Source organism: Microcaecilia unicolor, chromosome 5 (assembly GCF_901765095.1).
Source record: "Microcaecilia unicolor chromosome 5, aMicUni1.1, whole genome shotgun sequence".
In the NCBI taxonomy this organism is placed as follows: Eukaryota; Metazoa; Chordata; class Amphibia; order Gymnophiona; family Siphonopidae; genus Microcaecilia; species Microcaecilia unicolor.
In genome coordinates, this window is record NC_044035.1 from 184,547,468 (window position 1) to 184,565,141 (window position 17,674).

Below are 17,674 nucleotides of genomic sequence, written 5' to 3' on the forward strand. Positions count from 1 at the left end.
TCTGCTGGTCTTTCATGTTTGAGGTGTTACGTTTCTATGGCTTTTCGGGATCTTTTTTGGCTGCAGTTCGGGCTGTTTATCAGGATCCTTGGGCAGCGACCGTGGTGAGTGGGCTGGCATCTGATCCCTTTCCTCTTGCAAGGGGGACGAGACAGGGTTGCCCTCTTTCCCCGCTTCTCTTAGTCCTTGTTTTGGACCCTTTAATTCTGGACATACTGGGGACGGCGGATATTTGGGGTGTTCTGGTTGGCTCTGAAAGCTTTAAGGTGTCTGCTTTTGCAGATGACCTTTTGATCCTTCGTAATGAACCTCAGGCTTCATTGCCAGCCTTGTTGAACACTCTAGTGGAATTCGGAGATTTTTCTAGGTTTTGGATTAATCTAAAGTCCTGCCCATTAATGTAGGGAATGCAGCCTGGGAGGCCTTCTGCTATCCTCTGCACAGAGCCCAAAACTCCTTTACTTACTTGGGGATTCAGCTTTGTGTGGATAAATCTCAGCTATACACTACTAACTTGTCTCACCTGTTTTCTTTTACTAAACTCAAATTACAGCAGTGGTCTGGTCTTCCTTTATCTGTGTTAGGGAGAATAAATCTTTTTACCATGGTTCTCTTTCCAAAATGGCTATATTATTTGCAGACTTTACCCTTATATTTGACTGCCAGAGATTTGAGATCTTTAGTTGACTTTCTCGGTTTTACTGGGATGGTAAGAAATCAAAAATTCAGTATCAAAGTTTAGTGGGTAATTGGTGTCAGGGGGGAGGCTTAGGTCTTCCAGACTTTAAATTGTACAATATAGCCTGTATGTTGCATCATTTGTGTGATTGGCTTTCCCAGGGGGATGCTTATACCCCTTTACTTATGGAAGTGCTTTGTGTTCACCCCTGCATCTTCTTTAAGTGCTGCATTCTATGCCCTCTACTTTAACATTTCACCTTCATAAGAGTGTGCTGGTGCAATCAGTTTGAAAGGTTTGGTGGGATTTAGCTCAATTGTGGATATTTGACCCACATTGCAGTGAGGTACTACCACTCCAGGGAAACTTGGGTTTTACTCCAGGTATGGATAACCCTCGGATGTTGCACTAGGTAGACCAGGGGTTTGATAAGTTATGTCATTTTCTTTCTTCAGATAGTTCCCTGTGGGCGGTAGATGCTCTATTTTCTGCTGCATTGGACTTTGCGGACTGCTATGTGTTTTGGCAACTTACCCATTATATTTCCTCGTTAATTTCTTCACACCTCTGTATTGATTTGGTTTCTGAATTCACCAAATTATTTGATGTGCCATCTAGGGATCTTGTTTCCATTTATTTGTTATATAAAAAATTGCTCATTGCTTGTCTCCTGCGAGATCTTGGTGCTTTAACCACTCATTGGTCAGAAGATCTCTGCCTTCAGGACAGTTCTCAGGATTATATTCACCGTACTCCTTCTTGGGTACACAGTGCATAACTTCAGGAGTGCCAGTATCATGTGATCCTTCGGGCCTATATCTCACAATCCAGACTTCATGCAATATTGATACCCCTCTATGTCTCAAATGTGAAGAGCGTCCCAATACCTTTTATCATGCTTTTTGGAAGTGTAAGCTTATTAAGTCCTTCTGGAGGTCTTTGATGCATTACACAGAACAAATTTTACATCACAACATCTCTTTTCTCCCTAGTGGTATTCTTTTGGATCAAGTTTCCACCTTGGGCCTCAGTGCTAAAAATCAGAAGGCCTGGGTAATGAAAGCTTGTATAGTGGGGGAAGAAGTGTATCTTGCAATATTGGACCAAATCAGAAACCCTGCAGTACTGGCATTGAAGGAATAAGCTTTCTGGGTTGCTTTTCACTCGTCCTCTAGATTGTTCACTTGTCCTTAGTTTGTTCTCTTGTCTTTTAGATTGTAAGCTCTTTGAGCAGGGACTGTCCTTCTATGTTTGAATTGTACAGCGCTGCGTAACCCTAGTAGCGCTTTAGAAATGATTGTTGTTGTTGTTGTTGTTGTTTTGATGGAGCATAGAGCAATGCAATTTACCTTTAAATCTCAGCATCAATTCTAGTCTGTTTGGGAGAGCTATGTACAGTCTTTGGCTCCTTATGCCCATATTCATATTTTGAATCAATTGAGTGCCCTTTCCAGTCCTCTTGGGTGAGGGTTTCTTTTTTTCTGTCTGCAGGTGATGGTTTTTTTTCTACCGGTATTCGGCATTTCTCATGATGGGTGGGCATAAGAGTCCAGACCCTCCATGATGGGTGGTTTTTGATCAGGTTTAGGTGGAGAGGAGTTAGACAGGGTTCTAGGTTCTTTGTAGTGGAAGAGGTGGACTGGGAGTGGGTGGGGGATAATATTCACAAAAAAGGTTTGATGACAAGTTGCCTTTTTTCTGTCCTAATTGGGTATGTTTGGATGCTTGACAATGCATTTTTTTCCTTTGCTGTACCCTGCATTGCTGTTTCTGTTATGTTGCCTTGTCGTCAATAAAATAGTTGAAACATAAAACATAATATTCATACAAATCCATAACATACACACATGCCTTGTCTTGAGGGGGTTCTCGGGGGGAGCTGGTATTATATTCATTATGATTTGACACACACACTATCTATCTCTCCCCCTCCATGGATCCAGTGACTTTCCCAATCTCCCCAACCCTCCCATCACAGAAACTGTCACTCTACTCCCTCATCCAGCTTTTCTTCACTTTCTTGCTTCCCTCTCCACCTCCCCTTGGGTCTGGCATCTCTGTTCCCTGTCCCTCCCCCCCCCCTGCCATGATGCAACATTTTTTTTATCCTAACTGCAGGTGTGGCATCTTTCTCTCTCCTTCCACCCCTCGCCCTGCCCCACCTGCAGTCCTCTAATCTTTCAGCTGCTGCACCGGCATTGTATCTCAGCAATGAAAACTCATTGCCTTCAGCCTGCCCCGGAAGCTCTTCTCTGTACAGCTTCCCGCCTACGTGGGAACCAATATGTCATTGGACAGAGAAGGGCTTTCGGGGCAGACTGAAGGCAGTGAGTTTTCATTGCTGAGGCTGCCAGCGGCTGGAAGATTGCAGCAAGCTGTTTTGTTGGGGGCTTCAAGTTCAACTAAAGGCAGTTCGTTTGGGGAGACACTGGAACTGAATATTGCCAGCAAACGCATAGGTGCCAGTTTCTCCCCAACTTCACTCTCAGAATGCCCCTCTCCAGCCCACATTGTAATTGGCCAGTTAGTGCTAATATTCAGCGCACTGCCCAGTTAAGTGCCACTGAATATTAGCAGCTGGCCTGCAGAGTGTGATTTAAGCCCTGCCCACTTAAATCATGTTGAATATTGGGTGGCTTAAGTCTGCGCTCTTGTGCTGAGGGAAGTTTCAACAGCAGTTCCTTCACCAATTTTAAATGTCTTCCCAGAAAATAAAGCTCTAGTATTCCCAATAAATAAGAGGGAGCCATCCCATTAAAACATATAGATAGAATAATCTTTAAAATAAGGAGATGTGCTCTTACTAAGTACAAGGATGCTCTCTCTCATCATTTTACGCCCAATATCAGTTTAGCTGTCAGATTCTCTACTATTTGTCATCATGAGAACAAGTTTTTCATACTACCCATTAATACAGAGTTACAATAATTAAAGTAAAGCAGAATAACTGCTTGGACCATCAATATTAAGTCCTCCTTGAGATTAAAAAATGATCTAATTTGATGGACTAATCTGGGTGATGCAAATACCTTCTTAACTACTATGGAAACCTGTAGAATCTAAAATTACTTCCCGGTTTGTTAAGCTGGTAACTAGAAGGATCTTAAACTTTCCCCACCCCGCTGTGCTAGGGCATTCAGGAATTTATACCTTTCCTATATACAATATGTTGGTTTTATTATTATTATTATTATTATTATTAATTTTCCATAAGTTAAAATTCATCCAGTTTCAAGCTTTCTGAAAACAATTTTCCAAAAATTACACACATGGGCTCCAATTATTATTTTTGGTCAGAATTATTATTTGAATATCAGCCACATATGAATAATACTTACCTTCTATACAAAAAAAGGCCCACAAAACTTAAAAATATAGGGCCCCTTTTACTAAGCTGCATAGGCGCCTATGCAGATCCAACACGCACCAAAATGGACTTACCGCCTGACTACCGCGTGGCTCTTGCGGTAATTTCATTTTTGGCGCATGTCTGGTCTGAAACATAATTTTTATTTTCGGATGTGCGTAGCGGACGCTAGCAGGTCCTTAACACCGAAATTCTTTACCACTAGGTCTATGGCTGGCAGTAAGGTCAGTGACCCAAAATGGATGCGCAACAATTTTGATTTTGCCGCACGTTCATTTTAGGGGAAAAAAGAGGCCTTTTTTACAGAGAGGGAGAAACCAAATCACTTGTGAGACATGGCAGAGGTCTTCTGCCCATCCATTTTGGGCCCAGGCCCACCCAAAATTGGGTGTCTGGCTACGCCCATCTCTGGATTTACAGGTAGTCTCACCCAGTCTTCAATCAGCTAACCAGGAGGGCACAAACTCGCTCCCTCCTGACACAAACATATGGGACTCTTTCAACCCAATAACAAAGGAAGGCCGTGACAAAATTCTAAGAGACCTTTGACCAACTACCTACTCCCTCGACCTCTGCCCATCAAAGATAGTGTCACTGTTATTATATATGCGACTCAAGTCTACTTCAGGTAAGAAATTACTTCAATACACAGTAGTAGACCAGTCTCACTCAGAAGAGGTCTAATAGATGTGAGAAACCGCCAAGACTCTTTGATCTGGTTATTGATACAACTTATGTGATAGCTGACAGGTTTTTCTCAGCAGGTCTGCAACTACTCAAAGATCCCTTGACAAAGCTTCAGCAAAACAGGCACCTGTCGGGGTCCAGTGAGTTGACAGATCGTTAAGATAAGTGACTGCTTCATGTCTGCCATTTAAAAAATAATGAAAAATTGAAAAAAAAAATATTTAAACACTGCCACTATATGAGCACATGCTTAAAGAAGCAACACATTTGGAAGGAGGGGGTTTTGTCTGTGATTGTAACAGTCACGAAAAGGGCTTCACCCACATTATGGGTGCAAATTGCATTATATCCCTGTGACAGTATGAGACTTTCCCCTTACACACGCTAGTTGTATATCTGAGTGAGATTGGTCTACTACTGTTTGTTTTGACATCAAAGATAGTGCAGCAGGCAAGCAGAGGCCTCATAGAAGGCGCCACAAAAAACTGTGAACTCCTCTCGTTCTAATGGGTAACTACCAACAGCATTAAAGAGGGCAGTGGTGTGTCCTTTGCTAAAGAAGAACATCCTTGAACAGGACAAACTTGAAAGTTACCAACCAGTATCTAAAATCTTATTTCTAGAAAAATTTATAGAACAAAGAGACTGTGTTCAACTCAGTAATTGGGTAGAAGAGTGAAACTAATTAGATCCATGTCAGTCTGGATTCAGAACTGGTTATGGAACAAAAACGGGCCTTGTATCCCTACCAGATGATCTTCTCAGAAACTGAGACAGGGGATTTGCTTCGATGTTAGTACTGCTAGATTTCTCAGCCGTTTTTGACACAGTGGATCATGACACCATGTATGACTGGCAGACATCATCAGTGGTTGGTTCAGATCCTATCAGACAGGCAATAGTCTGTAGTTTTCAGCAGCACCTCATCACCACCATGGGCACTGACCTGTAGGGTACCACAATACTGTCACCTATTCTGTTCAATATCTACCACAAACCACTAGCTGAGCTAATTTGGTCGATGGACACTCAGTTCTACATCAATTCAAGAATGGGCTAAAAACAACAAACTTCGCCTGAACCCAAGTAACACAGGTGGGCAATACCTGATATCAAAATCTCTTTTGGGAAATACAAATTCCCCCTCAAATCACAAGTCAAGAACCTTGGAATACAGCCAAACTCAATACTTAGTCTGATCCCCCAAATCCAAGCAACCTTCAAGAACTGCTTCTATCATTTGCGATAACTCTCCTTGCTTGAGAAGGCAAGTCTTGTCACAGTTGTCCATGCCATGATAACATCAAGACTGGATTAATGTAATATACTCTACACTGGTCTGACTATAAAGGGTCTGCACTAGCTCCAACTGATTCAGAATGCTGCAGCAAGACTAATAGAAGTTTGTAAGCAGCATGATCACATCACACCATTTTTTCAAAAACTCCACTGGCTACCAGTACAACATAGGGCTACATTTAAAACTTTATGTCTGATCTTCAAGGCCTTAAAGGAAATGGCCCAAAAGAACAAGATCTCCCTCTATACACCTCCAAGGTCACTAAGGTCCTCCCAAGGAGTATCCCTAGCCACACCCTCTACAAAGGACATTGCACGATGTGATACCCACTGGCAAGCCTTTTCTGGAGTAGCCCCCACACTCTGGAATGCAGTGGCATAGCTACAGGTGGTCCTGGATGGGAACAGGCCCACCCAAGACAGTTCAGCAGTGGCCACCTTTCTCCCCTCTCTCCCTCATCCGGATCCAGCGTTTACCCCTGCTCACTTGCTCGTTCACTCACCCAATGCCTGGCAACTCCCCCCTTTCTAAACCTCCTCCTTCCCACCGGTATACCTCATCAACTTCACAGATGGGGGCAGTGATGAGCATCCACTGCTTGTGCATGCCCTGCAGGCTTCCCTCTGCCGTGTCCCACCAGAAAGAACCGGGAAGCAAGTCTGTGGAGCTGGCTCAGTTAATGGATGTGTGTCATTGCCACGCGTGAAGTAGCTGAGGTACACGGGAGATGGATGGGTGGGTATGGCAGCAAATGCCAGATCTGGGGTTGGAGGAGAGGGAGCAAGATGTAGGATAAAGGGGGGAGATAGTTTGGGAATGCCCACCCAAGCTAACTGTGGGCCCATCCAAAATAATAGGTCTGGTTATGCTCCTGCTGGCATGCACTCCATGAAAGGCTTTGCTTAACACAGGACTATTTCTACTTCAGGAAACAGGTGAAAGCTTGGCTCTTCACCCAGGCCTTTAATGGAAGAAGTAATTAACTTGCTAGCACACACACATACACAAGGAGTGACACCGACTGCACATACTATAGCAGGATATGTTTATTCACTCCTATCCTAGTTAAGATAATATTCAAGCACATTTATGACCTCATGTGCAACTTTCTTTAAATTAATCCCGTTATTTTCTAACTCCTGTTACTCTATCTTATCTATCTATATGTTCCATCTTTGCTTACACCCTGTGCTGTCTATTAAAATGTTTTATTGCATATTGTATTGACATTGTAATGTAGCATACTATGCCATACTTTGTATTGTTATTTGAATATTTTTACTGCTGTAATTTTTTATATTTGACTTATTCTTGCTGTATACTGTCTTGAGTGAATTTCTTCAAAAAGGCTGTAAATAAATCCTAATGAATAAATAAATACAATTTTCCTCAACATCAATCCATAATAAGAGAGGCCAAAGCGGGGATGGATTCCCATTTCCCCATTCTCGTTAGCACCCTATCTGCACACAGCTTTCTCAGTGTACCTGTGTTGTTCCCTAGCACTACCCTGCTATTCCAGTTCTCATCTCCCTCTTGATGTACTAATTAGATCCTGTATTTTGTAGATACAATCTTATTTGCTAAGAAACAATCAGATGCGACAGACTTTGCCTGAGCAGACCTTTCGACTCCAGCAAGGAATTGTGACCAGTTCATCGGAACAGGTAGGATAGTTCGCGTGGTCCATGTTCCTCTTGTAACCAGCTAGGCTCCTTTCTGCAGTGCAGGCTAAATTCTCATACATTCCAAGATATCAAAGCTCATACAGAGAGCTAGGGGACAAAGATGGCCATTTTAATGCCTTACTAAATTGATTAGAGGCAGAAATCTTATCAAGATTTTGCAATCAGATTCATTACAAAGGTTTCAAGTATAGTTATATGCATATTTTCAAAGCACTTTGGGAGGCTAAGTTCCATAGGTTTCAATGGAACTTTGGGAGGCTAAGTGCTTTGAAAATGAGCCTGTTAGTCAATTTAACTCAGAAGTGTTACCATTGGAGATGGTTTGCCCTCTTTCTGAAAAATGATCTTTAGTCTAATTTTCAATTGGTTATAAATCAGCAAACAAAACAAGTTTTCTCTAGAGTCACTAGTTATATTGTTCCTCTACTACTTTTCATCCTAGTATTACAAAGGCTCTGAAAGATTTAGCAGTTGAATCATTTACATGCATTATAAATAAATCATTTACTGAAGAGTATTTACTGGATTCTTTCAAAAAAGCGGTAGTTAAACCTTTGATTAAAAATCATACATTGGACCCTATCCAAGTTGATAACCATAGGCCCATTTCTTCTACACGTTCTCTTTCTAAAATAATTGAAAAGTTGCCTATGATCAGTTGGTAGAATTTCTTGAACAACAGGACATCTTGAATCCCAATCAATCAATTTGGTTTCAGAACCAAACAATAAAGAGACGTTGCTGATTTCCACTTTCAATATAGCAAGAACTGTCTTTGATAAAGGGAATTGGTATTTTTTTAGTTACCCTTGATATTTCAGCTGCATTTGATACCATAGATCATATAATATTGATCAACCGCTTGAAATCAATTGGTCTGAGTGGATTAGTTTTGGAATGGTTCTCCTCTTTTCCATCAGATAGGCATTTTTGTGTGGTGAATAACTCAGACAGATCCTCAGATTTTGAAAATACTACCGGGGTCCCACAGAGATCCTGTCTTTCAGCTATTTTTTTTCTTTATATTGTTTTTTTTTAATTTTTATATCCATGTTGCATTGTTTACATTTATGAATTTAGACTCTATGCTGATGATATTCACTTTCTTTTGGAATAGACAAGTCAGTGAAAGAATCCTTGAAATACTATATTTATGTCTTCAATCAATCAAACAATGGATGAGGGTCAACCATTTGAAATTGAATATATCAAACTGAATATATCTAAGACATAAATATTGCTTTTATCTGGCTATCCTTGTGATGACATTCTATCTGTCTTGTGGTACTATGTGCAAGGGTGAGCCGCAGAGCCCGGTAAGGTAAATAACACACACTCCACAAGTTTCAATGAAAACAAATAATATTTTATTAAAGGTGTCCAGGAAGGGCTCCTGTTTACTTCACTAGAGGAGAGAAAACAATATCTAAAGCGAATTTTGTAAGCAGAACAGCATCTTTGGGTGGTGTGCTCCTGCAGGGCCACAACATACATGAATGTCTTTTCCTCAGCAGCAATTCCTACTAGTCTATGGTATCCATGGCATTTGGTCCGTCCAAACCGTATTTTCGAAACGAAAGATGGACGCCCATTTTTTTCGATAATATGGTCTGTCCAGCCTCTTCATATACCCGTTTTCAGACATAGACACCCATGGAGATGGGCGTTCGCATTCGATTATGCCCCTCCACGTCGTCTAGCTGGAAGGTTCTCTGCACGACCTTCCAGTTGTAGACTCAGGCTTGCCCCACCTGAGCCTTCTCTAAGCTGAGCTTGGCCACCTACCTTGCTTTCTTCAGCCTTTCCTGCATGGTGAGCATAAGCACATAAGCACCGCCATACTGGGAAAAGACCAAGGGTCTATCGAGCCCAGCATCCGGTCTCCGACAGTAGCCAATCCAGGCTTCAAGAACCCGGCAACCCCCCCCCCCCCCCTCCCAAAAAAAAATTTTTTTTTAATAATGTTCAATGGACTTTTCCTTCAGGAATCTGTCCAAATCCCCCTTAAACTCTGTAAGACCAGCTGCTGTCACTACATTCTCCGGCAATGAGTTCCAGAGTCGAACTACACGCAGAGTAAAGAAAAACTTTCTCCTATTTGTTTTAAATCTACCATATTCTAGCTTCATCTTGTGTCCCCTGGTTCTATTATTGTTTGAAAGTGTAAACAAACGTTTCACATCTGTCTGCTCTACTCTGCTCATTATCTTGTAGACTTCTATCATATCACCCCTCAGCCGCCTTTTATCCAAGCTTAAGAGCCCCAACCTTCAACCTTTCCTCATAGGGAAGTCGTTCCATCCCTTTTATCATTTTCATTGCCCTTCTCTGCACCTTCTCTAATTCCTTTATATCTTTTTTGAGATGCGGCGACCAGAATTGGACACAATATTCGAGGTGCGGTCGCACCATGGAGCCAAATTCCTTCCTGGATTAGGCTACTCTTCCCAGGTTTCTTGAACCACATCTAGGATTCCCCTAGGTCTGCGGCCACCTAACTGTTCAAACAGAGATAATCTTGTTGCACTCTGGGGCACCTCCCAGATGGCAAACAATATATATATAGGAGCAGGGTGTCCCAGTTCTTTCCATCTCAAACCACAAACTTCCTCAGCATTTGCTTGAGAATCTTATTGAAATGTTTTACCATACCATCTGTCTGTGGATGATTACTTTTAGCAGGGCACACATTTGTTTTATGACTCAGGACATAAAAGTGGTACCTTGGTCAGTCAGGATCTCAGCAGGGATCCCCATTAGGGAGAAGACCTCACATAGAGCTTTGGCCACAGTGGTCATCTTCATATTACACACATGGCACAATCCAAAATGACTAAAATGTACTTGTTGCCACATGTTGTTCATTCCAGTGGCCCCACTAAGTCCATAGTCACCCAGTCAAACAGGGTATCAACTATGGGCATGGGCACAAGAGGGGCAGGCGGAACCCTTTCAAGGCTATTCAGCTGGCAGGTCAGGCAGGACTAACTGAAAAGGTTTATTTGTTTAAACACACCATGCCAGAAAAACCAGGCTAGAATTCGTTCCTGGGTTGTCTCCTCCCCCAAGTGACCTCCTAATAGGTGACTGCCTGCAATAAGAGTGCGGAACTTGCAGCTGCTCTACTTCCTCTCCCTCCAGGTTCCCTTGGTCACCCTATACAATATATCATTCTTTGCTATGAAATATGGGGGATATACCTTAGAGGGGTCCTGATCACCTATGGAGTTTCCATCTACCATTATAACTTTGGCCTGGGCTTTTCTAAGGGATTTGTCCTCTGCCTGAGCCCTCTTAAAATCTGAGGCAGACTATCTAAAAGGTCTGGGATGTCCTTTCCATCCTGTTTGATGATGCATTTAAATGACACCTTGGTTTTTCTAGAGATATCCTGTGGGATATTGCAGGCGTGCCACTTTATTGCTCATCCTTTTGTATTACTATCCTATTATACATTGAAGTTCCATCTTATGTTCCTCCTTTCCTTTTACTTTTACTCTTTCTCTTTCTTCTATATTTCTTCTTAGTTTTTAAATTGTAAACCACTCAGATTTCCTGTTTGATGTGTTGCATAGCAAGTATTAAATAAAATTGGAAACTCTACCTCCACCCCCACCCACCCACCCACCCACCCACATACTCCCCTCAACCCCACCCTTCCCAGGCCTTCTTAAGGCCTTCAAGGATCTTGAAAGATCCATATTTGTTATGCAACCTCTATTTAATATCTCACCTATATCTGATAAATAAATATACTCACAGGATCTTTGCTACAAAAAAGTATTTATGTTTTATCTTATTCAGCAGTTATAAGAGTTTGTTTCACTAGTTGTTGTTTATAAAATGGTTAATTAAGATTAATTTTTTTGTAAGTATCAATTTTGTTTGTTATTGGTAAAGTTTATTAACACCAGTAAGTTATGAAATATAAAATGTTTCTTAAATAGTTCATAAGATGGAATTTATGAATACAACCCAACACAAAAAAGCTCACCATATCCCAAGCTTACTGGAGCCAGCATACTGCATAATGTAACAGTTTCTCTCTTACCTTTCCCAGTTTGGATAAGTTCACTTTAGTTAGAAATTTACTAAAGAAAGACACAATGTACATTATAAAACAAATATAAAGCATAAACCGAATTAATGAGTAGATACAAAGTTATAGGAAAGAGCTGAGGAAAGTCATTTCCAGGAGGCACAGAAAGCAGGCAGTGGAAAGTGAAGAGCACTTTCTCTGCATCAGCAGAACTGGGCCTAGAAAGGAAAATCCAAGGGAGGGGGAGGGCTATTTTCAGTTTCCATTTTCTCTGTGGGTCTCAACCTGGATAATAAAAGATGTTGCTTTTTCCTCCCTGGAATCCTCAAGGTGACAGAAATTTGTTCTTGGTTCTTATCTCCCCATCAGAAACCACTATCTGTCTTTCTTTCACACAGCTTTGATGAGACAAAGAAAATTGCATTGCCAGCCATCCCTTATCAAGAATTGTGGTGTACACTGTTGTTTCAAGTTATCACTTGACATCGATATAAACAATTTACAACCTCTTTATGTAGGCTTCAAGAGGCTCCTGTTGCTATTTGAATTTAATTTAATTCATTGATTTAATATTCTGCTTCTAAACAAAAATTGAAGTATAGTAAACAAAAAAACATTTTTGTTTTACATATATATGCCAAACCTGACAGAAACCTAGTCCAGCATCAGTCCAAGGGAAGACCACACCTCCTAATACCTTTTCAGGCCTCTTATCATGCGCTTTACCTATCTGGTCTGGCCCAGTCACCTCTACGGAAAATGTTTTGCTTTGCTCCAGTGCTGGTATAGTTGATATCTATTGTCAGTTTCCTTCCCTATGCCCCATGATACCAGTTTCAAACTTTATGTCCTATTTCTTCTGTATGAATTCAGAGAATTTGTAGGATATGTAGGTGAATCCAAGACAGAATTGAAGAAGTGGATAATATATGAGCATAAAGCAATTTTCTTCTTCTTGTGTTTTGCAACAGATGGTGAATGAAATGTGCATGAATGTTCAGGAGCACATAGACATGCTCAATGCCTGCACAGGGGGAGAAGTTGACACTGACATACTCAGTGCTGAAGAGGCGGTCAGGGAAGCAAACCTTACCATCAGCGTATGTCTCTGTTATTTCCCTGTGATTTCCTTCCTGCCTCTCAGTCCCTCTGCTCCTATCTTTCAACCTTTTTCCCCTAGGGACACAACACAAGTCAGATCACAATAGAACACAATTGTTGGCATCACGTTTTTTCAGGGCACTAATCCAGAGCTGCTGATTTATATTAACTTTAGGAGATATCAGCCTGACGGTTTGGTGTTTAACACTTGCCTGGTCACTCCAAAAAGACTTCAGCCAGTGACTTGCGTTTGAGTCTTTAGTAGTCTCTCAGAACTGCAGGATAGTAAGCCCTGGTGACCTTGCTCCAGGCTTGCACTTTTTGCTTCTGCAGTCAGTCAGTGGAATGTACTCTTTAGAAATCATTTATGGATGCATGGATAACGCTACCTATTAACTATTGTGTTAATTATATTGCACAGTTCTATGCACTCCAGTAGAACCATACTAACCCCACTGGCATTCCCAGGCTTCTCTTGGGTTATATATCTGCAGGAAGCTGTTGATAGGTTAGAGAGCAGCAGATATGGGAAGTGGAAGCAAAATATGTCATTTCATTGAAAGAAAGATATAGGACTTTTGGTAAGGAAACACTACATCGGAAATTTAGAGCAATGCATGCTTACTGTAACTATGAGGCTTCTGTTACACAAAAGTAATTCTGATGTAAGAAATAAAGGAAATAGGAGATCTATCAAACTCCTAATCAAAGAGTTGCATATTTTATGCCTCAGATCTTGCCAGCTTTGTATGAGACAGGAAATTCTCCTTACCAGAAGAGCAAATTACAGCACAATCTGGAGCATCTGACTGAGGAGCTGTCCCAGGCCTGCCAACAGGAGCTCCAGGTAAGCAATGGTGGCAGGCACATGCATCTACAGATTTATTCTTGAATTTTACTGTGCTGATGGCCGCATTTCAGCCTGTGCACTGAGATACACATAATGATGGTCTCTTTTGTCAGAACATGGGTCGACATTGCAGAATTCTTTAAAAAGGTGGGTGAACACCCACAGGCAGATCTGTGGAAGCAAGGAGGGAGCACTGGCTATATGTGAAGAACTAGCACTGTATAAAATCACCTGGAAGCTTCGGGTTTGACTCTGGCAACGATTCTGTCTCTGGGGGTAATTCAGTTGCCTTAGTCCTCTTCTTCACAGTTTGCCCAATTGAAAATATGGGATTAGAGCAATTCAAAAAAACCTGGTTGTCTGCTTTCCTTGTCACTTACCCCAGAAGAATTTGATTTCTAGTGACAGTGAGCATATACATTTTTTTTCTCAATAAATATTTATTGAAAGATTTTTTTGTTTTGTATGAAATAAAATCCCAATACAAACAGATTAGGTTGCACGTCAACAAAAATAACTATTGACCCTGCCCCCTTCCCATCCCCTCCATAAAACAGACCCACGCCCTCAAATGTACCCATCTACCCATACCTAACCTCCCCCTACCCAACCCCTAAACCGTTGTGTTTTCAGCAGGGAACAGAAATGCCAAATGAGTCCAGTCCTCCATAGTCAGATCATAACGCCCCTTATCAGTCAAGATGCCAACTCTCTTAGATGGGAACATTGCTTTTAATTTTTCAGGAGTATAATACCAACTAGTAATCACTTTATATGCATTTTCCTTAACACACAAATAGAAGATTTATGAACTTCCTTAAACACTCGTTTCCATTCATTCTGTGTGATTTTCATACCCAAATCCTGATTCCATTGATGCATGAATCGAAATTTCTTAAAAGAGCAGCCCTGAAAAAAAACTATAAAACAGAGAAAGAGGTCTAGGCCAGGTAGCCATACCTCACCACAGTTTTTCAAAATGCTTGGTATCATCTGGATCAGAGTAAAGCCACCCCTGCCTCATCATATAGTGTTTGGCCTGCAAATAGGAGAACACATCCCCCACATCTAACCCATAAGTATTTTTTTAAACTTCAAAAGAAATCAGCTCTCCACATCTAATAGTTGATGAAAGTATGTAAGCCCCTTCTTCTCCCACTGAAGAAATACCCCACTATCACGCCTCACCTGAATACCTGGTTCATATCAAAACAGGATGAGTTCCGAGTCACAATTCCCAAACTCCTCTTTACCCGCTGCCATAATCCCAGAAGATGTCTCATAAAAGGATAGATGATCCTTTTTTTTTGTACTCCAAAGGCATCTGGGATAGCCACAATAAACAAAGTAAGGGTCAAAGAGAGAAATGTTCCTGTTCAAGTACTATACCCCCCCTTGTTAGGAGACCCCTCCCAATCCCACCATTGCTTGAGTTGTTCTGCCCAATAATACCATAAAATATTAGGGACTGCCCTACCTCCCCAGTTCTGTTCCTGTCACAAAACCGTTTTAGCCAGTTTAGAGGACCTCCCTCCCCCATATAAACCTAGAAAAATCCTCTTGTAATGCCTGTAAAATCCCCTCTGGCACTTCTAAAGGAAGTGTTTGAAATAGAAAGAGCAAACGAGGAAGCGCATTCATTTTAAAAAGGCTGCAATCCGCCCTCACAAGGATAACCCTGTAGAGCATCAACTGACAAGGTCTCTCCAAAGATTCTGTAGGAGAGGATCATAAGGGAATAAAGTTGTGTGAGATCTTTGGGAAACTGAATCCCCAAATAACATATATGACTGTTTGCCCATTTAAAAGGAAAATTCCCTCGTAAGAGATCCTCTTCCTCACTAGTATCTAACATGACCCCCCAATATCTCAGTTTTATCAAGATCTACCTTAAAGACTGACCTTCTCACATACTCCCTAAGCTCCTTCACAATGACTGGACGAGATGAATGCGGGCGACCAACATACATCAAGATATCATCAGCAAACAGTGCTACCTTATGGGGAACACTTTCACCCAGCTGAAAACCACAAACATCTGGATTGACCCTGTTCTATTGTGCCAAAGGCTCAATTTACAATGCAAATAATGGGGTGAAAGAGGGCACCCCTGCCTGGTGCCCCGTGAAATGTCAGACAGATCCAAATAACCCCCATTCACCTTCACCCAGGCCATAGGCTGAAAGTAAAAACTACTAATCTACTTACAAAAATTCTCACCCAATCTCACTTATACAGGACCCTCCAAAAAGTGCCCAGCAGACCCAGTCAAAAATATTCTCTGCATCTAAGGATAAAAGCACCAGCTTCGACCGAGCCCGCTGTGACTCCCATATTATATTAAGTGTCCAGCGAAAATTATCACCCACTTGTCTCCAGGAAGCAAACCTTGCTTGATCTTGGTGAACCAAGCCCGGCAAAACCCGTGCCAACCTAATAGCCAACACCTTGGCCAGGAGCTTGACATCTATATTAAGTAAAGAAACCGGTCTGTATGATCCACAATACACCGGATCCTTCCCCAGTTTCAAAAGAACTGTTATGCCTGCTTCACACATACTAGGAGGTAAGACTCTCCCCTGTAGCAACCCATTTCCCACATGTGTGAAAAGTCCCCTTACCACCTCCCCCCCCCCAAAAAAAAAAATCTTATAAAATTTGACATGGAGGCCATCCAATCCCAGGGCCTTCCCTATCTGTAAATCTTTAATCACTGTCCTCACTTCTTCCAACCTGATAGGCACATTGAGACTTGCTATATCCATCTCTGATAGCACTGGTAATGCAATATCCTGCAAATAAGTACTCAAGCCTGCCTCTACACAAGATTCCGATTCTGAATATAGATTCTTATAAAACATATAAAATTGTGTCCGAATAGATGTATCAGAACAACAAAGGCGCCCGCTCGAATCTCTAATCTTTTGTATCATGGAAGAGAATTTACGTTTTGTCAGTAGTTGGGCCAGTTGAGTCCTAGATCTATTATCACATTCAAAATGTCTGCGTGCGTCATAAACAATGGTGCATAAAATCAACCTGCTGTATTTGCCATCACCCCAACTTCGCACAGACAAAATTCAGTGCTCTCCAATTCTAATCACGTGGGGCCTTTTGGTGCCTCTGTTCCAATTGTACCAGAGTTTCCCTAAGTTTGTAAATGCCCCCGCGCCCATTCTTTCTTTCTTCTTGCCCCCACTTCACTAAATGCCCCCTCACCACAGCTTTAAGAGCATCCCACAAAATACTATCCGAGACTGTCCCATTGTCATTATCCTTAATATAGTTTTGAATAATCAGTTTTATATCGTCACACACCATACGATACACAATTAGTTGTTCATTAAGCCTCCAAAAGCCTTTAACCCTATAGTACCCCTATAAACATACTTCCACCCATACAGGAGAATGGTCCGATACGTGCATCGGTTCAACTATAGCATCTCTCACCTGTTCCCAGAGCCCCCTATGACACGAAATCAAATCATAGAGTAAAAGATTTTGCCCTACCCTTGCCTCTGATAAGGGTAATGGCTGTGATCCTGATGAAACTGTCTATCCAGTCTGGAAGATGCAGACAACCTTGGATAACGACTATTGTTTATGCAGCTCCAGACTAATTGGAACCCCAAGGTTTGGGGATATCCGGAGATGGTGTGAAAGATATTCCTGTGGTTGGTCTTAGCCACAACAAAAGGGCTTCAGTCAATCATCTGATATTGTGCCATTAAGATGTGAAGGACATTACTGATAACAAACTATGGGGCCCTTTTATGAAAGAGTTGCCATGCAGCTACCTGGAACTACTGCCAGTCCAACACGGCTGCCTGCATAGTTCCGCCTCGAGCATGTGCTATTTCCAATGCACTGGAACATATTTTGGTATTTTTACTGTGGCGCTAACCCAGCGGTAATCAGGAAGCTGTTACCACAGGAGCCCTTCCCGCCACCTCAATGGGTGGT

At 41.7% G+C, this 17,674-nt stretch overlaps 1 protein-coding gene across 1 annotated transcript in view; it reads left to right on the forward strand.

Annotated features, from left to right (window-relative positions):
- CARMIL2 (capping protein regulator and myosin 1 linker 2) overlaps positions 1-17,674 on the forward strand; it is a 591,305-nt gene that overhangs the window by 108,981 nt on the left and 464,650 nt on the right. The window contains 3 exon segments of the mRNA XM_030203654.1: positions 7,602-7,700; positions 12,732-12,860; positions 13,595-13,708. Of these exon segments, the coding sequence (XP_030059514.1) occupies positions 7,602-7,700; positions 12,732-12,860; positions 13,595-13,708 (342 nt within the window).